Source organism: Oryctolagus cuniculus, chromosome 17 (assembly GCF_964237555.1).
Source record: "Oryctolagus cuniculus chromosome 17, mOryCun1.1, whole genome shotgun sequence".
NCBI classification, from domain to species: Eukaryota; Metazoa; Chordata; class Mammalia; order Lagomorpha; family Leporidae; genus Oryctolagus; species Oryctolagus cuniculus.
Window position 1 is genome coordinate 41,979,426 of NC_091448.1, and position 22,816 is coordinate 42,002,241.

Here is a 22,816-nt window from a genome sequence, read left to right on the forward strand (position 1 = left end):
CCAGACTCCACTCCTTACACCCAGGCTGGATCACAACAGTGAAACCAAGCCCCATCCCTAACACCTTTGGTGTAGACTTCATCAGGCCCCAGTCTCTCCTTTAGCTTGCAGGTCCTCTGTCTTCAATGTGGCCATCACACATCAACTCCATACTATAGATTAACTCAATAAATTAAGAGAGTGGCAGAGGGTCAGGTTGGCCCTGCAGGATTCCTGAAGGCAAGACTCAGAATTCAATTCCACCTCCAAGGCTAACATCCTACCGCTATGTTTTGAGATGTTCTACTCGCAGCCTACTTCGCAGTCACAGCATCTTCAGAAAACGTCTGGGGGCCGGCGCTGTGGTGTAGCGGGTTAAGATGCTGCCTGCAGTGCCAGCATCCCATATGCACGCCGGTTCAAGTCCTGGCTGCTCCACTTCCCACCAAGCTCTCTGCTATGGCCTGGGAAAGCAGTAGAAGATGGCCCAAGTCCTTGGGCCCCTGCACCCGCGTGGGAGGAACCAGCGGATGGAAGACATCTCTCTCTCTCTCTCTCTCTCCTTCTCTCTCTCTGTGTAACTCTTTCAAATAAATAAATAAATCTTTAAAACACACACACACACACGTCTGCCTCCTGTTGCTGACCAATGCAAGGGAGTCCGCTGCGCAGTGGACCAACCAGAGACCCGCGCACGAGCAGATCACGCACTGCTCATCCCCCACGTTAATCTGGCGGTTCACCGCCCTTCCTTCTCAGGCAGTCTGGGAATTCAGAGACAGCTGCCGACTCCTTACTCCGCGCAGCGCAAATAAACGCCTACTTTCTTCCACCGTCTTCCCGCGCGCGGGGAGTAGCGCGGATTAGGGGAGTTCTGTGACAGCAGGTGCTAGTCCACCTATGCGGCTGGAATAATCTCAGGGAGACTCCTCCGCGTTAGCACCTTGCGACCCTGACTGGCCCAGGCGCTTCCTAGCCCGGAGACTATCAGGAACCAGACTTGGCGAGAACGCATCTCCAAAGCAGTGAAGCGTCTGCGGGGCCCCCGAGGGCTTGGGATCCCGGCAGTGCCCATGTCCAGCCTCCGCCTGCGAAGCCCTCAGCTCGGCCACCGCTAACCTGCTGCTCAGAGGGCGGCATCTCTGGCCAGACCCCGGAGCGCCCGTTGGTCCGGAATCTTTTTGCTGAGCTCACCGTGCTTCCGCCAGGAGGCCGGGCTCTTTTGGGTGAAGCACGCATGAACCGGAAGCCAGTGGAGGAAGACTGGACCGTGGGAACCGACTGGTTTCACTAGGAGGATGAACGTCCCTCGGGTCCTCGTGGCGGGAGGTAGGGCGTCTGGAATGCAGGGTTAATTTCCCGTCTGCCATAAGCCCCTGACCTTGGAGAGTTTCTTTCGTCAGATCTCATGGCCCGGTTGCCCGCTTGGAGCCCCCGCCGAGCTGACCCCCAGGCTTCCGAGTTTGTGCCTCCTCGCCCTGGGAGTTGCGGACGGAGGATTCAGACTCTGAGCCGCTTGCGTGACTGTTCCCGGGCTGCTGTGTTTCCCTGTGCTTGCGGTGTCAGAGTGACTTTCCCCTGGCCTTAGGAAGTATCGGCCCTACAGTGTTTCTTCTGCTTGCAAGAACAGCCGTAGTAGAAATCTTAAAAAGTGGCACAGAGGGAAGTCAAACGGCCCTTAAATCTGCCACTTAGCTAAAACATTGCTTATAAATTTAGAAAAGTTAATTTTAGGGCTCGGCACTGTGACGAAGCGGGTAAAGCCGCCGCTTGGAGTGCCGGCATCCCACATGGACGCTGGTTCGAGTCCCGGCTGCTCCACTTCCGATCCAGCTCTCTGCTGTGGCCTGGGAAAGCAGTAGAAGATGGCTCAAGTCCTTGGACCCCTGCACCCGCGTGGGAGACCTGGAGGAAGCTCCTGGCCCCTGGATTCAGATCGGCGTAGGTCCGGCATTTGCGGCAATTTGGGGAGTGAACCAGCAGATGGAAGATTCTCTCTCTCTCTCTCTCTCTCTCTCTCTCTCTCTGCCTCTCTTTCTCTGTGTGTAACTTTCTTTCAAATAAATAAATAAGCCTCTAAAAAAAAAAAAAAAAAATAGGGGCCGGCGCCATGGCTCACTTGGCTAATCCTCTGCCCGCGGCGTTGGCATCCCATTTGGGCGCCGGATTCTGTCCCGGTTGCCCCTCTTCCAGTCCAGCTCTCTGCTGTGGCCCAGGAGTGCAGTGGAGGATGGCCCAAGTGCTTGGGCCCTGCACCCCATGGGAGACCAGGATAAGCACCTGGCTCCTGCCTTTGGATCGGCGCAGCGCTGGCCGTGGCAGCCATTTGGGGAGTGAACCAATGGAAGGAAGACCTTTCTCTCTGTCTCTCTCACTGTCTGTAATTCTACCTGTTGAATAAATAAATAAAAATCTTTTAAAAAAGTTAATTTTATTTAGTTCCACGTGATAAAAGACTAGTGAAAATGGAAGAGATGGCCGGCGCCGTGGCTCACTGGGCTAATCCTCCGCCTGCAGCGCTGGCACACCGGGTTCTAGTCCCTGTTGGGGGCGCCAGATTCTGTCCCGGTTGCCCCTCTTCCAGGCCAGCTCTCTGCTGTGGCCCGGGAATGCAGTGAAGGATGGCCCAAGTGCTTGGGTCCTGCACCCGCATGGGAGACCAGGAGAAGCACCTGGCTCCTGGCTTTGGATCAGTGTGGTGCACTGGCGGCCATTGGGGGGTGAACCAACAGAAAAGGAAGACCTTTCTCTCTGTCTCTCTCTCACTGTCCACTCTGCCTCTCCCAAAAAAAAAAAAAAAAAAAAAAAAACATTAAAAAGAAAAGAAAATGGAAGATACATTTAAATATGTATTTAAAATATAATATATATGCATTTAAATATATATTCATTTATTTTGAAAGAGTTACACAGAGTGGGGAGAGAGAGAGAGGGAGATCTTCCATCTGCTGGTTCACTCCCCAAGTGACCTCAGTGGTCTGGCCTGGCCCAAGCCAGGAGCCAGGAGCTCATTCAGGGCTTTCACATAGGTGCAGGGCCCAAGCACTTGGGCCATCTTCTGCTGCTTTCCCAGGTACATTAGCAGGGAGCTGGATTAGAAGCAGAGTAGCTGAGACTCCAGCTGGTGCTCATATGGGATGCCAACACCACAGATGACGGCTTAACTCTCTGTGCCATGGCACCTGTCAGAGAAGATACATTTTAAAAAAATAATTTATTTGAAAATCAGAGTTTCAGAGAGGGAGGGAGAGACAGAGAGGTTTTCCATCTACTGGTTCACAACCCAGATGGCTGCAGTGGCCAGTGAGCCAGGAGCCAGGAGCTTCTAGGTCTCCCATTTGAGTGGCAGGGGCCACTACACCCGCTGCTTTGCCCAGGCCATTGGCAGGGAGCTGGATTGGAAGTGGTAGCCCAAGAAGGTACATCATAAGAGATATTAGTTAAGAAAAGATTCTAAAGATAAAAATATCAACAACAAGGAGGCCTGCAAAGCTGGCATCCCCTCTCCACTTCCAGTCCATCTCCCCGCTGTGCGCCCGGGAAAGCTGTGGAGCCAGATGAAGCTCCCGACTTCTGCCTTTGGGACAGCCCAGCTCCGGCTGTTTGGCCGTTTGGGGAGTGAACCAGTGGATGAAAGACTCCTCTCTCTCTGTCTCTCTCTTTTTCTCTCTGTAACTACCTTTCAAATAAATAACATAAATTTAAAAAAATCAACAACGTTAAGCAGTTTAAATAATTTCAACCAAGTCTTTCTTGATGGGTATGAAGCACAGTTTAAAGGTAGTAAAATTTAGGATTAATCCCTCAAAATCAGAAGATGGCTCCCATGACTTAAAAATAACAAGAAACCAAGAAGACTGGAAGGGAGGGAGGGAACGGGAGGGAAGAGAATATGATTTTGTTCTTAGAATTGTATCTCCAGATCACACTGAATCTGTTAAAGACTAATGAAAAATTAAAATTAAGAAATTGAAAACAACAAAAAGCCTATTTTAAAAAAATTTCACATGTGCCTTTTAAAGATAATTTACAGATGATTCTCCAGGAGATTTTAATAGGGTTCCACTCAGTGTGGAACAGTCAGTATAACTTTGCGAAGAATCTGTTTACACTTGCCACTCACGCTAAAAAGAAATAGAGACCAACTTATGCTTTGCTGATTTTCCTTTCAGGAAGATGGAGACTCTTCCCAGTCCCACTGCGGTCACCCTTGCTCCAGGCCGTACATAACTCCTGCTGTCGGAACAAATCCACCACACCTCAGGAAGTTACTCCCAACGTCGATTTTTGCAACGAAAATGCACAGGAGTCAGAAAAGGCACTTGACAAGCTCTTCTCTGCGGAGCAGCAGGCTTCCATCTTGCACGTGTTGAACACAGCATCTAACAAAGAACTCGAAGCTTTCAAGTTACTCCGGGGGAGAAAGTCCGTCAATATTGTAGAGCACCGAGAAAAGTTTGGGCCATTTCAGAATTTGGAGAGTTTAATGGCTGTGCCTTTGTTCCAGTATAAAACTGCAGTTCGAGTGTGTAACTCCATTCTTTGTCCAGACACTGGAAGGAAAAAACGGAAGTTACAGGAAAACCAGCGCTTGGGAAAGCTCATCAAGCCAGACGTAGAGCTAGAGAGACTGAAGGTAGAACCTTTTTGACACTGCCCGGTATTTGGGAACCAAGTCTGTAAAGCTCTGTCCCATGCATTGGGTTGGAGAGTTACTAAGACAGAGTTCTGCAGGTTTAGTTGGGTCTGGACATACACATTTAAGATTGATTTATTTATTTGAAAGGCAGAGTTACAGAGGAGAGAGAGAGAGAGCTCTTCCATCTGCTGGTTTATTCCTAAGTGGCTGCAAAGGCTAGGGCTGGGCCAGACCGAAGGCAGGAGCCAGGAGCATCTTCTGGGTCTCCCACATGGGTGCAGGGCCCGTGTATTTGGGCCATCTTTTGCTGCTTTCCCAGGCACATAAGCAGAGAGTTAGATTGGAGGTGGAGCAGCTGGGACTTGAATCAGCACCAATATGGGATTGCTGGCATTTCAGGTGGCAGCTTAACCTGCTGCCCTACAGCAATGGCCCCTGTACATATACATATAAACACATAACCTATTACTCAAAGTAGAACATAATTTCCACCAAATAATGAGATGTTCTGAGAGCAAATTGGCATTCGAAAGGGAGTTGTGGGGGCTGGCCCTGTGGTGTAGTGGGCTAAGCCTCCACCTGCAGCACCAGAATCCCATCTCATGGCTTCAGATCCACTCAACTCCAGCTGTTGGGGCCATCTGGGGAGTGAACCAGCAGATGGAAGACCTTTCTCTCTGTCTCTCCCTCTCTTTGTCTATAACTATACCTCTCAAATAAATAAAACAAGATTTTTTTTAAAAGGTAGTTGTGAACTGTGGCTAGTGGGGGAATTTGCTGGAAGTCAGTTTGGATCTTGGAGAGAGAGAATTCGTCTGGCTAAAGAGGAGGGCATTCTAGGTAGGACTGCCGATGTTGAGAAGTAGTTTATGTAAGCAAGGTTTACTTGAGGAGAACGTCGCAGAGATAGCCTTCTGTGTCTGAGGGTCATGCTGAGCAAAATGAGAAATGAGATGAAGAGATAGAGGGCGGGCATTTGGCCTGGCGGTCAGGATGCCAGTCAGGACACCACCTCCCGTATTGGAGTGCCTGGTCTGATGCTCAGCTCTGTTCCTGATTCCAGCTTCCTGCTGATGCGCACCCTGGGAAGTGGTTTACCATGGTGGTTGGGTACTTGCCACTCGTGTGGGAGATCTTTTTATTTTTTATTTTTTTTATTTTTTTATTTATTTTTTGACAGGCAGAGTGGACAGTGAGAGAGAGAGAGACAGAGAGAAAGGTCTTCCTTTGCCGTTGGTTCACCCTCCAATGGCCGCCGCGGCCAGCGCGATGTGGCCGGCGCACCGCGCTGATCCGATGGCAGGAGCCAGGAGCCAGGTGCTTTTCCTGGTCTCCCATGGGGTGCAGGGCCCAAGCACCTGGGCCATCCTCCACTGCACTCCCGGGCCACAGCAGAGGGCTGGCCTGGAAGAGGGGCAACCGGGACAGAATCCGGAGCCCCGACCGGGACTAGAACCCGGTGTGCCGGTGCCGCTAGGCGGAGGATTAGCCTAGTGAGCCGCGGCGCCGGCTAACTCGTGTGGGAGATCTGAATTGGCTTCCAGCTCCTGGCCTCAGGCAAGCCCAACTTCAGCCATCATGAGCATTTGGGGGGTAAACCCATGCCTGGGCATCCCATCTGTCTCTGTATCGAATCAATAAAAATTCAAAAATGCAAAGGTGGTTGTGGCCAAGTACTGACTTGGAACATTACACTAGTCTTTCCTGCAGGATTTAAAATAGTTTTGTTTCTCCCAACCCTCCTTACGCATTCTAAAAGCAAATCATTTTCAGTGTTATCTTAAAATACGTTAGAATTGCATGTCATATCACATTAAACTTTGGAGGTACCTATGTCCTGGGTAACATTGCTTGATAAAATGCTCTCTTATCTGGGTTGGACCTTTGGCCTTGTTGTTAAGCTATAGGTGGGAAGTCCATGTCCCCTTGCAGCCCTGCAGGCCTGGCTCTGCCTGGTTCCAGCTTTGTGTTAATGCAGACCCAGAGAGGCGGCAGGCCATCGTGGGCATCTGAAGAGAAAACCAGCAGATAGCTTTTGTCTTGTCTATTTGCCTCTCAAAAGGCAAATAAAAATAACAAGCACAGTTTTTTCTGGGCCAGAGGTTTTCAGTTTTTTTGGGGGGAGGGGGGTATGGATACTTTTGAAAACCACATGAAAATCATCCCCCCCCCCCCCCCTTTAAAGATTTTATCTATTTATTTGAGAGGCAGAGTTACAGAGAGAAGGAGAGACAGAGGGAAAGGTCTTCCATCTGCTGGTTTACTCCCCAAATGGCCACAGTGGCTGGAGCTGGGCCGATCTGAAGCTTCTTCTGGGTCTCCCATGTGGGTGCAGGGACCCAAGCACTTGGACCATCTTCTATTCCTTTCCCAGGCCACAGCAGAGAGCTGGATCAGAAGACAAGCAGCCGAGACTAGAACCAGGATGCTGGGATGCTGGCACTGCGGGCAGAGGCCTAGCCCACTATGCACAGCACCAGCCCCCCCTGGTCCCTCTTCCCAGGAACAAGGTCCTGCACATGTCGTGCTTATACTCTCAGAGAAGGGACTGCAGGTTCTGTCAGGTCTTTCACGGACTCCAGGGAGCACCACCTGCGGGTGATCTGGAGCATCTTTCAAACCAGCTGCAGGGAGGCCTTTCACTGTGACTCATGACTGCAGCTGTTGTTTCTGCCCAGGCGTGGATTTGCATCTTGTTGAGGCAGGAAGGTTCCAACGTCAGTCTGTATGGAGGAGATCCTGCAGGACGGTGCTGTGTCCAGCACGGCGGGGGTCAGGTTAACCCGAAAGGGACAGCGCTGCAGAGTAAGGAAGCGGACTGAGAAGATTAGAGATTTTAATGTGGGGAAACGAGGGGACGCTGTGTGCTGTCAAAGGTGGAGGCAGAAGCAGAGGCCCAGATGTCTGGTTACTCCAGGTATTGTCAACGGTGATGTGGCTGATGAATCAAAAAAATGTGCAGTTCTGTGAAAACAGGATTGTATGTTGAGGGAGTTTATTCAGTGAGACGGGCCAACAGAGAGTTTCGGTGTGTAGGAGAAAGATGTGTTTGCTGGGAAGCTGGGATTAGGAGGACAATCACAGTGTGGAGGACCCTGGAGGGGGACTCGTTATTCACTGGGGTGGACGTCCCACTTAGTGTCTACTGCAGCGGCTTCTGCCTGCATGTCAAACGACCTTTGCCATTGTTAACATAACCTGACCAGTCACCTCTGCAGTCCTGCTGAGTGTGCCTGCAGCAGAGACCAGGCCATGTGGTGGTCTCCCAAATCTAGGCCTGTGTAGTGGTCCCCGACAGTATGGTGCTTCAAAGTCTCCTGCCCCGTCAGTACTGTGTGGCTGCTTAGCAACGTGCATGCACGCCAATGCTTAGAGACCACTGAACTGAACAACCAAAACGAGGTCTATATTCTCTAGACTTCTGGGCTTCCAAACAGTTTTGATTTTAAGATATTTAGCCAGCCGTTAGTACTGAAAGGTTGTGGGTATAGAATCAGGTGTTGTTCCAGCTCATCTCATCCGCCTGTGTAGCTATAGAACATGTTTGTACTGTATTTGTTGTTATAACTCAGCTGTGTGGCGTGAGCAGATACCACTGTACTGTGTCTCCCCAGCCCAGACTGGGAATGAACTTCCATCCACGTATCAAGTCTTCTCTTAGAAGCCCTATGGGCAACCCAAACTCAGCACACAGCAAAGCAGCTCAGCGCCCCCAGCGCCCCCAGCCAGTCTGCCTCCTCTTCATCTTGGTCAGTGATGCCATCCTGTCACCAGAGTGAAACTGGAGTCATTTATCCTTGTCCCCTCCTTCAACTTGTGTCAGTTCTGCTCCCACTGTTGCTAACCTGCTTCTTTTCCTTTCCATTGTCATCCTTTTCCATTCTTAACACTTGTTACGTTAACAAAGTGTCTAACAAAAAACCTTCCTTGAGTCTGGTTTCCTCCAGTTCACTGCCACACAGTGTCAGTGGCTGTTCTGAAATGCAGACCTAGGATAATCGTTGAGATGTTTGCTGGTCCGTAGCTCCTAGGATAAAGCATGCTGCTTACCTTTACCTTCAAAGAAATATGTCTGCCCCTCTGCCCTTCCCACGCCGTCTTTTTTCTTTCTTTCTTTCTTTCTTTTTTAAAGTAAAGCAGCTTTATTAGGAAGACTAAAATGATTGTCTAAGGATTCGAAAATTTCATCTCTGACATCCTCCAATAACCATGTGCAGGGGCCCAAGGGCTTGGGCCATCTTCTACTGCTTTCCCAGGCCACAGCAGAGAGCTGGATGGGAAGTGGAGCAGCCAGGACTAGAATCGGCGCCCATATGGGATTCCGTTGCTGCAGTCTTTATTCCACTGCCTGAGGGGTCAAACAGACGATCTGTAGACAGCTGGGGAATAACTTCCTGCTTACCATTTTACTCATTTTCCTCGTTCCCCAGTAAACTTTGGCTGAGTGCGTTTGTCTCCAGTAGCCCTTGTATGGCAGCACTTCTTATGTTCCTAGGACTTAGCACAAGCCCTGGCAACACTGGGATCTACATTGGGCTAGGTGCTGAGAGTGAGCAAGGGTCATAGGCTATAAATTGATTAGTGCTGGTTACCTTTTAATCATTACTCCTATTTTTTTTTTTTTTTTTAACAATTCTCAGTTCAGGCCGGCGCTGTGGCTCACTTGGTTAATCCTCCGTCTGCGGTGCCGGCATCCCATATGGGCGTCGGGTTCTAGTCCCAGTTGCTCCTCTTCCAGTCCAGCTCTCTGCTGTGGCCCAGGAGGGCAGTGGAGGATGGCCAAAGTGCTTGGGCCCCTGCACCCGCATGGAGGAAGCACTTGGCTTCTGGCTTCGGACTGGCATAGCTCCGGCTGTAGCAGCTATTTGGGGGGTGAACCAACGGAAGGAAGACCTTTCTGTCTCCCTCATTCTCACTAACTGTCAAATTAAAAAAAAAAAAACAAAACTCTCAGCTCATAAACTGTAAATAAGTGCATATTACATAAACTAGGTAGGCATCTTGAGTTTGTGGGTTAGGTTTTGTGTCTGCTAAAATGTTCACAGATAATTAAACCTTTTTCTTTTAGGCAGTTAGCAGTATTGTATCTATTGTTTTTGGTACTCGAAGAATTGCCTGGGCTCATGTTGATCGCAAGTTGACGGTGTTGGACTGGCAGCAAAGTGACTATTGGAGATTAATGAGCAGAACGTACCCCTCCTCAGCCTACTTAGAAGAGGTAAGGCGGTTGTACATCCAGTTCCTGCTACTTGGGCAGCTCCAGTTGTATTCTTACGTGGCTCCTTATATATAGTTTTACCTTTGAGTCCCAAGAGGAATGTAATGCAAAAGGATAGCTTTTCTTTTGGAACTATTACTCATATAACTGTTACGTTTTGTCACCTCTGATTTTTAAAAAATGAATCTTTTCTTCAGTTAGCTCAAGAAATGCCTTTTGCTGCAACAGGTGTTCATGCAGTGGTAACAGCGCCGTGTATATTCAATATTCAGATCTTCAGACATTAAGCTCTGGCAGATACACGACTTGCTTTTATTTTCAAAACCTTGTGAAATGGGCAGGAGTTACTGCCTTGACTACACACAGGAAAACCAGTTCAGGCAAGTGCATGGTGTGATTAGTCAGTTGCAGAGGCGCTTGATTCTTGGCTGGTTATTCTGACTCTGTGCTTTGCCCTGATGAAACTGTCATTTAAAGTCAGCATAGATTTTAGAAGTCATGAAGCCCATCTTATAGATAAGAAACTGGTACTTAGGACAACTAAACAACTCGTCTCAGTTCAGCTTGTTCCTCATGGAACCATGACCAGAACCTGACTGCCTACAAAATACCTTTTATTTCAAAATGAATGCAAACAGAAGTGGGAGAGAAGGGGACCCAAATGTAAAACTTAATGAATTATTTCTGACCACTCATTTTGTTTTTTCTTTTAAAGATTTCTTCAGTCATTTCAAAGATGCCTAAAGCAGATTTCTATGTTCTGGAAAAAACAGGACTTTCCCTTCAGAACGCCTCCCTGTTCCCCGTCCTGTTGCACTTTCACATCACGGAGGCCATGCTGTACGCCTTGCTGAACAGGACGTTCGCGCAGGACGGCCTGCACCAGGTGCTGAGCATGCATCGCAGCGCCGTGGGGAAGCACTTTGAGCTGATGATTGGCGACACGAGGACGAGTGGGAAGGACCTGGTGAAGCAGCTCCTCTCGGAGTCTGTCCTGAAGGCGCAGCCTCGGGTGTGCTTCCCGGCAGATAAAGTAGTGCGCTACAGACAGCTGTTCTCAGCGACCGACCCTCACAGGATCGAAGAGTTGTACGATTCGTTACTGCAGGCTGTTGCCTTCTACGAATTAGTAGTTTTTGACAATGAGCCTTAGAGTTCTGAGATTAATACACCTGCTCTACTGGTATATTTACAGTTTATTAGCCCTAACGTTGTAAAACCAGAGATTCTGAACATCCATATAAATGAAGAAGAAAATACATTGTACCTGTATTACAGATGTTCAGACTTCCAGCTGTTGAGTGGTTTACACAAGGCTAAACCAAGTTCAAATCAATAAATATTTTATGAATCAGTCTTTGCCATTTGGGATAAGTGGTAAATAACATGCCCTGCAGGGGCCGGCGCTGTGACGGAGTGGGTAAAAGCTGACACCTGCAGTGCAGGCATCCCATATGGGTGCTGGTTCGAGTCCCGGCTGCTCCATTTCTGATCCAGCTCTCTGGTGTGGCCTGGAAAAGCAGTAAAAGATGGCCCAAGTCCTTGGATCCCTGTACCTGCCTGGGAGACCCAGAAGTGGATCCTGGCTCCTGGCTTCCTATCTGCGCAGCTCCAGCCATTGTGGCCAATTGGGGAGTGAGCCAGCAGATGGAAGACCTCTCTCTCTCTCTGCCTCTCCTTCTTTCTCTGTGTTAACTCTGACTTTCAAATAAATAAATAAATAAATCTTAAAAAGGATAAAAACTTTTCCCAACTGTACTAAACCTAAGAAAAATGAGTCCCTGTTGGGAAAATACCCTCATTATTTATTTCTTGAATTTTAATGATTTGAATACAAATCTGTGGAGTTACATTGATTCACCAGTTGGTGAGAATTACAAGAATTTCCTAATGAAGCACAGGTAAGTGGTCTACAGGAGAAACTCTAGAAAAAGTAGACAACAGTGCTTCTGAAGATTCTTGCCACAGGGATGAAATCTAAGACATGACCTCTGAACCTACACAATATAAAACCTGTGGCTCCAGCTGTAACCTTATATCCATCATCCTTGAACTAGCTCCACCGAACACCTTGGAAGATGATCAGTGGGTCAAGCTGCCGCCTGTAATGTTGCTTCTGACCCAACCCCTGATAATGATGCTTATGAAACAGCGGGAGATGGCCCAAGCCCTCAGAGACCAGGGTTGAGTTCTAGGATCCTGACTTTGGCCTGTCCCTTGGGCCTTACAAATAAATCTTAAAAAAATAACTGACCAATGTTATAAATAATTAAGGAATTAGCATTAGCCTCTTAAGTTATAGAATGAGAGTAATCGTCTTCCCATAATGAAATACCAAATTAGAACATTTACCAGGATGATTACATTTTGAACTGCTGTTCAAATACTACGTCTTTGGTTTAACCTTCAATTAGGTCAATATACTAACCAGTCTAAGAAAAGCTACACTGAATAAATAAGGGGTACAAACGTCATCATACGTATCTGTGACCGAGTGTGCCTCTGTATTTTTCAAAATACAAAACAGATCCTAACTTGAGTTTATATAACTCATCAGATAATTTTCCTGAACATTAAGCTAACATAAACATCTGAAATGGGGAGCAGTTTTTTTTTTTTAAAGATTTTGTTTATTTAAAGGCAGAATTACAGATAGTGACAGGGAGACAGAGAGGTCCTCCATCCGCTGGTTCACTCCTCAAATGGCCACAGTGGCCGGAGCGGGGCTGATCCAAATCCAGGAGCCAGGAGCTTCCTCCGGATCTCCCATGTGGGTGCAGGGGCCCAAGGACTTGGGCCATCTTCCACTGCTTTCCCAGGCCATAGCAGAGAGCTGGATCGGAAGAGGAACAGCCAGGAAACTGGCACCCATATAGGATGCTGGCACCACAGGTGAAGGATTAACCTACTTCGGCATAGCACGAGACCCAAGGGAGCTGTTTGATTTTAAAACATGTTTGTTTTTATTTATTTGAAGGGCAAAGAGACAGATGCACAGAAAGCTCCCATCTATCAATTTACTCCCAAATGTCTACAACAGTCAGGGCCAGCCAGGCCAGGAGCCAAGAACTCAGTCTGGGTCTCATGTGGGCAACAGGGACTTAACTACTTGAGCCATCATTTGTTGCCTCCTAGGATCTGAAACAGCAGGAAGCTGGAATTGGAAGCAGAGCTGATCTTGAACATGGATCTTCCAAGTGGAGTCATACATGCTGCAACATATGCCCACCCCAGGGAGCTACTTTAAAGTACAACTGACTGGGACCAGCACCGTGGTATAGTGGCACAGCCTTTGCGTGCAGTGCTGGCATCTCATCTCTGCTGGTTCGTGTCCTGGCTGCTTCTCTTCCAATCCAGCTCTCTGCTTATGGCCTGGGAAAGCAGTGGAGGAGGGCCCCAGCGCTTGGATCCCTGCACCCAAGTGGGAGACCCAGAGGAAGCTCTGCTGTTAAAGTTATTTGGGGACTGAACCCAAGGATGGAAGACCTCTCTCTGTCTCTCCTTCTGTCTGTAACTAACTTTCAAATAAATAAATAAATATTTAAAATGGAAAATCCAAAAAGAACTGGCTACTATAGCTGCCAGGAAGTTAAAAAGAAAAAAAACCTGCTGCCTGCAATGTCGGCACATGAAGCTGGTTCATGTCCCACCTGTTCCACTTCTGATCCAGCTCCCTGCTAAGGCTTTTCCCTAGGAAAAGCAGCAGAGTATGGCCCTAGTACTTGGGCCTCTGCCACCCACATGGGAGACCAGGATGAAGCTCCTGGCTCCTGGCTTAAGCCTGCTACAGCTCCCGTTGTTTCAGCCATCTTGGGAGTGAACCAGCAGATGAAAGCTTGCTCTGTCTCTTCCTCTCTAACTCTGCCTTTCAACTACATAAATAAATCTTAAAAAAAAAATCATTTTATTTTTTGAGAGGCAGAAAGACAGCTCCTACCTGCTGGATCACTCCCCAAATACTCTCAATGGCTGGGCCTGGTTAGGCTGAAGCCAGGAGTCTGGAACTCAACGCAGGTTTCCCACATGGGTGGCAGGAACTCAGCCATCACTGCTGCCTCCCAGGGTCTGCATTAGCAAGAACACAGCATCAGGAGTCATAGCTGAGCACTGAACTCAAATGCTTTGATATGGGACACAGGCATCCCAACCACCATGCTAAACACACACCTGCTACAGTTTTAATTCAATCAACAGCATCTCATACAGAACTGATATATTAATGTCATTAATATCTTTATGAAATAAAACATCAAGAAATAAAAATACAAGCAAAATGTACAAGACAAATGATTCAAGCTGGCAAATATACATGATACCACAGGGCCGCTAAAAAAGATTTATGAAAAACTAATTTATAATCTTGATCTTATGTTGTCAGCATTCACTGATTCAATGGTAAAACACGCTGGGGGACAGTACTACAAATCAGTTCATCAGATCCTTTTGAGACTTGAAGCGTATTTTCTTCGTAGGAAGTTTCCTTATGTATTACATATGTAATCTTATGTTTGTATTGTGTAAACAATTTAAAAAGACCATCTAGGTGGTTCATATTTACAACTTGACAGAGCACCATATCTGGTAGGAGAGGGGTGGATTGAGGGTACAGGAAACGGGAAAATTATAGAAATATCAGGACAACTCCCCCTTCCAGAAACAGTTCATTCACACCCACAAAAAATACTCCAACAAAGCAAAATCAGATAATACAAAAACTCCAGGAAAAAAAACTACCACAATCATATATACAACTTGTAACTCAAATTTTTTCATTTTAAATATATGCACAAAATAAAAAATATACAAATAGTCTGTTTTGAATGTACATCAAGAAAAATTCTTCTATGAAAATCAACATAATACAAAAATATCTTAAGGACCACATAATTTGTACAAAGTTAATGTAGAAGATTAAGGAAAATCAGCTGCCAAGTTATTCACAGTCTCTTTTGGAATATCAAGATGAATTCCTTCAAAATAGTGCAGGAACCTGTCAAAATAACATGGAAAAATATATTATTAGTATTTTCATCTGATGAAAGCATTTATTCATCTTGAAATAGCTATTTTTAAATGTTATTTTTTAAAGATTCATTTATTTATTTGAAAGCAGAGTTAGAGATGAAAGAGAAAAAAGAGAGATCGATCCTCTACCCATTGGTTAACTCCCCAAATGGCCACAATGCCCAAGGCTGGGCCAGGCTGAAGCCAGGAGCCAGGAGCTTCCTCCAGGTCTCCCACATAGGAGCAGGGGCCCAAGCACCTGGGCCATCTTCTACTGCCCTTCCAGGCACATCAGCAGGGAGCTGGATTGGAAATGGAACAGCCAAGATGAACTGGCACCCATGTAGGATGCTGGCACTGCAGGCAGAGATTTAACCCCTACAATGTTACTTTTTTTTTTTTTTTTTTTTTTTGACAGGCAGAGTGGACAGTGAGAGAGAGAGACAGAGAGAAAGGTCTTCCTTTGCCGTTGGTTCACCCACCAATGGCCGCTGCTGCCAGCGCGCTGCGGCCGGCGCACTGCACTGATCCAATGGCAAGAGCCAGGTACTCATCCTGGTCCCCCTTGGGGTGCAGGGCCAAAGGACTTGGGCTATCCTCCACTGCACTCCTGGGCCACAGCAGAGAGCTGGCCTGGAAGAGGGGCAACCGGGACAGAATCCGGCACCCCGACCGGGACTAGAACCTGGTGTGCCGGCGCCGCAAGGCGGAGGATTAGCCTAGTGAGCCACAGCGCCGGCCTCTTTTAAAAAAGATTTATTGGGGGCAGGCGCTGTGGCATAGCAGGTAAAGCCGCCACTTGCAGTGCCAGCATCCCATATGGGCACCATTTCGAGTCCCGGCTGCTCCACTTCCGATCCAGCTCTCTATTATGGCCTGGGAGAGCAGCAGAAGATGGTCGAACTCCTTGGACCCCTGCACCCTTGTGGAGACCCAGAAGAGGATCCTGGCTCCTGGCTTTGGATTGGCACAGCTCCGGCCACTGTGGTCAACTGGGAAGTGTAACAGTGGATGGAAGACGCCTCTCTCTTTCTCTCTCTGCCTCTCCTCCTCTCTCTGTGTAACCCTGACTTGCAACTAAATAAATAAATCTTTAAAAAAATAAAATAAAAAAATATTTACTTATTTGACAGACATAGTGGCAGAGAGAGACACAAACACACAGACACACAAACACACACATCTTCTACCTATAGGTTCATTCCCCAAATGCCCACAACAGCCAGGAGTAGGCCAGGCTGAAAGTAGTCACGAGCTAGGAGACTCCATCCGGGTCTCCCACGTATGTGGCAAGAACCCAAGCACTTGAGCATCCCAGTGCATTGGCAGGGATCATCTCCTGCATCCCAGCGCATTAGCAGGAAGCTGGATAGAAGCATGGAATACTGGGACTCAAAGTGGAATTCCAATACAGAATGTGGATGTCCCACATGGCAGCTTAACCCACTGCACCACAATACCCACTCCAAACATGTTATTTTAGTTACCTCCTTTTGCTTTTTCCTTGTTCCTTTAACTTCTCTGTTCTACAAATGTTTCGAAGAGTTGGCAGGTATTCAATTATACTAGCTTGTCTGTTACCTAGGTTCACAAGAGATCGGCTAGAAAATACACTTTTAATGACTGCTATCCTCTTCCTTGCATTGCTGTGAATTTAAAATAATGAGTTATTTATAATGTTCAGTAAAAATGTAACACTCCCAAACAAAACCGGCTGGGCTCCTGCTCCAGTGCCAAGGCCCTTTCCAGATGAATTTCCCATCTGACAAATCTTCATGGCTACCTGCTGTCAGGACAAGCTCACACCCCCTTCCCTGTCACTTCAGTCTCCCGAATGTAGCCACCTGATCTCTCACTATGCCTCTCTCCAGCAATGCGGAGGAACTCCCCCACCCTCTTAGCGCCACATTATTAATGTCAAGGGCCTACCAGGAGCAATAGGCCAGCATTTGAAAACAGTAAGAAAGCAACTAATGATTCCCCCTTTACCGTTTATCACTGAAGAGTACAAGTAAAAGGTCAGACTTACTCTAAATTAGCTGCCGACCGGCGGAAGTACATATTATTGCGCTTTTGTGAAACCTGGATAGTCAGATCGCTGGTTGGATCTCTTCCCAATTTCTTGCAAGAATTCAAGGTTTCCAATGCTTTTGAAATAGTAGAGGAACACTTGGTGAAGCTGAGAGCTTCTGCAGCTGCCTTCAGTTCTGCAGAGCTCTGAGTGGTCCACCCACCACCATCGCCACTCTCCAGGCTAAACTCATCACAAAGTCCACTTTTAACCTTTCCACTGGGCCAACTAAAGTCATCTTTATCAAATTCCTTTTGTTCTCGTGCACCAGTTAAAAGGGGGTCGAGGAAGGACATGTTATCCAGGAACTCGGCGAGAGAGTTTAAACACTGAGAGACGAGGGCAGAGCACTGTTTTTCTGCTGGCGTTTTTGGAGGTCCAGGAGTCGACGCAATGCTGGACGCTAAACATTTGCTTACTTTCTTTGTATCCGGATTGCTTTCTTTGTCTCTGCTTTTGCTTTCTTCTGAATTTGAGGAAAGGGCCGCAGGGGACAGGCTAAGAACTTCATCAGGAAAGTTCAAGTCAGTGTCAAATAAATCACTATCATCCAGTACTACCATCTTTTTCTTATGTTTCTTCTTGTGGGCCTTCTTCACCGGCTGCTCTCCTTCAGAAGGTTTCCTAGCAAGACACAGTGCACTTTGTGTTGTGGTGCTGGCATCCAGAGTTACTGACGAGCCACAGAGAGTGGGTGGCTCTGGGACAATATCAACAGGTAATGGCAGAATGAACTCAAGATTACTATATAAAAAATCTACACTCTGCATTTGGAATTCTGTAAGGAGTTGGATGAGTTTATGCCATTCTTCTTTTGTTGAGATTTTGTGCTGAAAAACAATGGGGAATAAAGAAATAATAGAAATTAGTCTAACATTTTTCTTTTCATGTGAACATAGTATTATCCATATTCTATCTTCAAAATACTGCCACTGCCCCTCAAAATTTTATTAATCTACACTTATATCAAAATAGTACTGGACCTAAACATTGACTATAGGAGCTGGGCCTGTAGCCACCATCTACTGTGCCAGTATCCTATATGGGTGCCAGTTCGAGTCCTGGCTGCTCCACTTCTGATCCAGCTCCCTTGGGAAAGCAGTAGAGGATGGCCCAAGTGGTTGGCCCCTGTATACCTATGCAGGAAACCCAGATGCTCCTGGCCCCTTGTGGCCTGGCTCAGCCTTGGCTATTGAGGCCATCTGGGGATGAACCAGCAGGTCAAATAGCTCTCTCTCTGCCTCTCCCTTTCTCTGTCACTCTTTCAAATAAATTTTTAAAAATAAATCTTAAGGCCAGCACCGCAGCTCACTTGGCTAATCCTCCACCAGCAGCGCCGGCACGCCGGGTTCTAGTCCCGGTTGGGGCACCGGATTCTATCCCGGTTGCTCCTCTTCCAGTCTAGCTCTCTGCTGTGGCCCAGGAGGGCAGTGGAGGATGGCCTAGGTCCTTGGGCCCTGCACCCGCATGGGAGACCAAGAAGAAGCACCTGGCTCCTGGCTTCAGAACAGCACATGCGCCGGCTGTAGCGGCCATTTGGGGGGTGAGCCAACGGAAGGAAGACCTTTTTTCTTTGTCTCTCTCTCTCTCACTGTCTAACTCTGCCTGTCAAAAAATAATAAATGAATAAATAAATCTTATAAAAATATAGATTCTTAACTCCAATAATTAGAAGCTCATTTATTTAAAAAACTACTCTGAAATTGTCTTTTTTTCTGAAAAGTTTCTAAACCCTACAATATGCATTTGGAAGAATGTGCATGCAATGTTTGTCAAAGTAGTAAGATGTATTACAACTGGAAACCTAAAACCTATAAAAATTACAGGAAAATTTAAGTTAAAGTTAAGATTCAAAAGGCAGAAGTAAGTGTTGGGAAAAATCAAAAGGAACATAAATTCAGCATTCCAAACAGAAATTAAAAATACCTTCAAAAATGAGAATAAGTCTTCAGATGGGGAAAAAATATTCTTAATACCAAACAAGGTCTCAACACAACCGGTGTCACACTTAGGAAGGATTATACGATTCTTTTTAGTATTTTTGACATTATTTTTCACACCAGGACCATCTTCAGAGCAAACTATATGTACATTCCTGCTATTCCCTCCTATAAAATCAATAAGAGAAAAATTTAGCTGTGTGTATTTTAACCAAAACGTATCAAACAATTGTTTAACATTTGTGATCCTTTGGTATCTCTTGGACATATGCCACTACTGTTTCTCCCTCACCCCCCAATATGTTTTTAATTCATTAAGAGTACAGGGGCCTGTGCTGTGGTGCAGGTCAAGGCGACATATGTGATGCCAGCATCCCCTATGAGTGTTGGTTCTAGTCCCAGTTGTTCCACTTCTGACCCAGCTCCCTACTAACATGCCTAGGAAAGCAGTGGAAGATGGCCCAACTCTCTGGACCCCTGCACCCACGTGAGAGACCTGGATGGAGTTTAGGGCTTCTGGCCTTTGATGAGTAAACCCATGAATGGAAGCGTTCTGTCACTATGCCTTTCGAATAAATAATTTTTTTTTTTTTTTTTTTTTTTTGGACAGGCAGAGTGGACAGTGAGAGAGAGAGAGACAGAGAGAAAGGTCTTTCTTTTGCCGTTGGTTCACCCTCCAATGGCCGCCGCGGCCGGTGCACCGCGCTGATCCGATGGCAGGAGCCAGGAGCCAGGTGCTTTTCCTGGTCTCCCATGGGGTGCAGGGCCCAAGCACCTGGGCCATCCTCCACTGTACTCCCTGGCTACAGCAGAGAGCTGGCCTGGAAGAGGGGCAACCGGGACAGAATCCGGTGCCCCAACTGGGACTAGAACCCGGTGTGCCGGCGCCGCTAGGCGGAGGATTAGCCTAGTGAGCCACGGCACCGGCCATAAATAATTTTTAAAAAGAGTACAATATAAGCATTACCTCTAACAATACTAAAGTTAAGTGAAGTGATAGTGGGGGACTTTAAAATAATCCAATAATCTGCACGGGAGACTTGGGAGAAGATCCTGCCTTCGGATGGCCCCAACCATGGCTGGTGTGGCAATTTGGGGAGTGAACCAGTGGATGGAAGACTTATCTCTCTCTCTCTCTCTCTCTCTCTCTCTCTCTACCTCTGCTTTTCTGTAACTCTGCCTTTCAAATAAATAAATAAATCTTGAAAAGAAAAAAAAAAAAAAAGAGCACCACTGTGTTCTTTAAAAAAAATTTAGGGGCCAGCGCTGTGGTATAGCAGGTAAAGCTGCCACCTATGGTGCCAACATCCCATATGGATGCCAGTTCAAGACCCAGCTGCTTCACTTCCAATCCCTCTCTCTGCTCTGGCCTGGGAAAGCAGAAGAGAGGCTAAGGCCTTGGGCCCCTGCTCTAGCATGGGAGACCCAGAAGAAGCTCCTGGCTCCTGGCTTTGGATTGGCGCAGATCTGGCCATTGTGGCCAATTAGGGAGTGAACCTCTCTCTGCCTCTCCCTCTCTCTGTGTAACTCTTTCAAATAAATAAATAAATTAAAAAGAAGAAGAAGAAAAAAACTGCAAGGATTCTAAAAAGAATTTTGCATCCAAATAAGCTTATCTTTTAATTTCATTTTTTCACAAGCTTTTTGAAGTACGCTTATACGGTATTTTTGGATTTTTGGTTTATAAATATGTTGCAAAATTTTCTATGTACAGATAAAAGTCTAACAGTGGCTATATTTATAAAGTGGGGGAATTTGGGGTAGGTGTTGTGGGGCAGTGGGTTAAGCTGTCACTCAGGCTACCTATATTCCATATTGCAGTGCCTGAGATTAAGTGCTGCCCCCACTTCTGATCTCTCTTCTTGCTAATGTGCACCTGAGGTGGCAGCTAATCACGGGTAAAGTAATCAGTTACCTGCCACCGTGTGGGAGACCCTGATGAAGCTCCTGGTTCCTAGCTTGCTGTTGTGGGCATCTGAAGAATGGACCAGAGGATGGAATATTCTGTCACTCTGACTTCAAATACATAAACAAACCTCAAGAAAAGTGGGGAAATTTATTTATTTCTATATTGTTTGAATTCCCAAAGAATTACAGAGTTACAGAGAGAGGTAGAGACAGAGACAGAGAAAAGGTCTTCTATTTACTGGTTCACTCCCCATACGGCTAGCAACGACCAGGGCTGGACCAGGCAAAAGCAAGGAGCCATGAGCTTCTTCATGGTCTTCCACGTGAGTGCAGGGGCCCAAGCACTTGGGCCATCCTCTGATGCTTTCCTAGGTTCATTAGCAGGGAGCTGGATTGGAAGTGGAGCAGTTAGGCATTGAACTGGTGCCAATATGGTATGCTGGGGCCGCAGGCCGGGGCTTTAACCTGCTGAGCCATAGCACCTGCCCTTGTGTTTTAAAAAGGAATAAAATATGGGGGCCTGCACTGTCGCACAGCAGGTAAAGCCATTGCCTGCAACTCCAGTTCCTTGCTAATGGTCTGGGAAAGCAGCGGAAGATGGCCCCCAAGTGTCTGTGCCCCTGTCACACATGTGGGAGACCCTGATGAAGCTCCTGAATCCTGGCTTTGGCCTGGTCCAGCCCTGGTCATAGTGGCCATTTGGGGAGTGAACCAGTAGATGGAAGATCTCTTTCTCTAACCCTTCCTTTCAAATAAATAAATAGATCCTTAAAAAAAAAAGAGAGAATGAAATGCACATAAAATAACATCTTCAAGAAGAGAAACTATGCTATAGTTATTCTTTTTCAAAGTACTTGGTAGGGCCGGCGCTGTGGTGCAGTGGATTAAAGCCCTGGCCTGAAGTGCAGCCAACATCCCACATGGGCGCCAGTTCTAGTCCCGGCTGCTCCTCTTCCAATCCAGCTCTCTGCTATGGCTCGGGAAAGCAGCAGAAGATGGCCCAAGTCCTTGGGCCCCTGCACCCATGTGGGAGACCCGGAAGAAGCTCCTGGCTCCTAGCTCCTGGCTCCTGGCTTTGTATCAGCTCAGCTTCAGCCATTGCGGCCATCTGGAGAGTGAACCAGCGGATGGAAGACCTCTCTCTCTGTCTCTACCTCTCTCTGTAACTCTGTCTTTCAAATAAATAAAATAAATCTTAAAAAAAAAAAAATAAAGTACTTGGTATAGCCATTTACGTGCAGTGGTATGGCAAAAGCTATTGACAAATTTGTTATAAACACCAAGATTACTTTCTCATGTCTTATTTATCACATCTACTTTTGAGAAACAGTTGAAGCTACTGGTTTCTATTACATTCCATGTAAAAGTGAAGGAGAGACCTGTTAGAGTAATAATAAACCAGAACTTCTGCTTGGTTTTATCTAAATATGTGAGTATTTTGCAGAATAGGATCCTCAACTAAGAACTGGGCCTGTGGAGCACGGGAAGCACTAACAGGAGCATCTCAAGGAAGGAAGCCCGTGTTACCGAGGCCAACGCGGGGTCTGGCATGGGCAAAGCGCTCCACAAACGGCTGTGCCTTGAGTTAGGTGGCGATGGTGACATAACAGCAGTAAGGAATAAAAGTATTTCTGAAACAAAGTCCTTAGGAAAATAGAATTGTAAACTATTAAATAAGCTCTTAGGAAACTTATTTACAGAGGTCACAGCAAAAACAATGAGAGAACCAGAGACACTGAGGAAGAAAAACCACCATGTGTTTTCAGTAACTGAAAAAGGGAAGTTGCCACATCATTATTATAGTTCTACCATTTGCTTTATAAGAAACTGTGAATGTAGAAACTTATTTAAGTAAGAGTTTGGAAAACTGAACAACCAAACTTTTGGAGAGAGGAATGGAGAGAGGGTTTATATTTTTTAAATGATATTATACAATTTTTTAAATCATTTTAAAAGAACTATAAAATTGGAAGTAATTTATAGATTATCTAGTCAAATCTCTCATTTCTGAGGTAAAGAAACAGGCTTATAGAGATAAAGGGAATTTTGGAGCATAG

The 22,816-nt window shown here is 46.6% G+C and overlaps 2 protein-coding genes across 4 annotated transcripts in view; one reads left to right on the forward strand and one right to left on the reverse strand.

Annotated features, from left to right (window-relative positions):
* Positions 1 to 730: 730 nt before the first annotated feature.
* Positions 731 to 11,190, forward strand: TEFM (transcription elongation factor, mitochondrial). Of its 2 annotated transcripts, none has more exons than XM_002718789.5 (4): positions 731 to 1,308; positions 4,152 to 4,615; positions 9,687 to 9,836; positions 10,552 to 11,190. In XM_002718789.5, the coding sequence occupies exons 1-4, from the start codon at positions 1,278 to 1,280 to the stop codon at positions 10,987 to 10,989; spliced, it is 1,083 nt and encodes a 360-aa protein (XP_002718835.2). In that variant the 5' UTR covers positions 731 to 1,277; the 3' UTR covers positions 10,990 to 11,190. The 2 variants fall into 2 exon arrangements, with proteins under 2 accessions (XP_002718835.2, XP_069917191.1); XM_070061090.1 differs by having other exon boundaries at positions 1,203 to 1,920.
* Positions 11,191 to 14,045: 2,855 nt separating this feature from the next.
* The window catches only part of ATAD5 (ATPase family AAA domain containing 5), a 67,152-nt gene continuing 58,381 nt past the window's right edge, over positions 14,046 to 22,816 (reverse strand). For both annotated transcript variants that reach the window (XM_008271058.4, XM_008271059.4), the window contains 4 exons: positions 18,838 to 19,019; positions 16,870 to 17,741; positions 16,328 to 16,486; positions 14,046 to 14,826 (listed from right to left, as the gene is read on the reverse strand). In XM_008271058.4, coding sequence (XP_008269280.3) covers positions 14,748 to 14,826; positions 16,328 to 16,486; positions 16,870 to 17,741; positions 18,838 to 19,019 — 1,292 coding nt within the window. In that variant the 3' untranslated portion in view covers positions 14,046 to 14,747. The remainder of the gene's footprint in view (positions 14,827 to 16,327; positions 16,487 to 16,869; positions 17,742 to 18,837; positions 19,020 to 22,816) is intronic.

Excerpts from the sequence above, each read along its gene's own strand:
- TEFM (XM_070061090.1), top strand. The coding sequence starts at position 1,845 with ATGGCTCAAGTCCTTGGACCCCTGCACCCGCGTGGGAGACCTGGAGGA. Across the intron at positions 4,616-9,686 it reads TAGAGCTAGAGAGACTGAAG|GCAGTTAGCAGTATTGTATC; the intron begins GTAGAACCTTTT and ends TTTTTCTTTTAG. Across the intron at positions 9,837-10,551 it reads CCTCAGCCTACTTAGAAGAG|ATTTCTTCAGTCATTTCAAA; the intron begins GTAAGGCGGTTG and ends TTTCTTTTAAAG.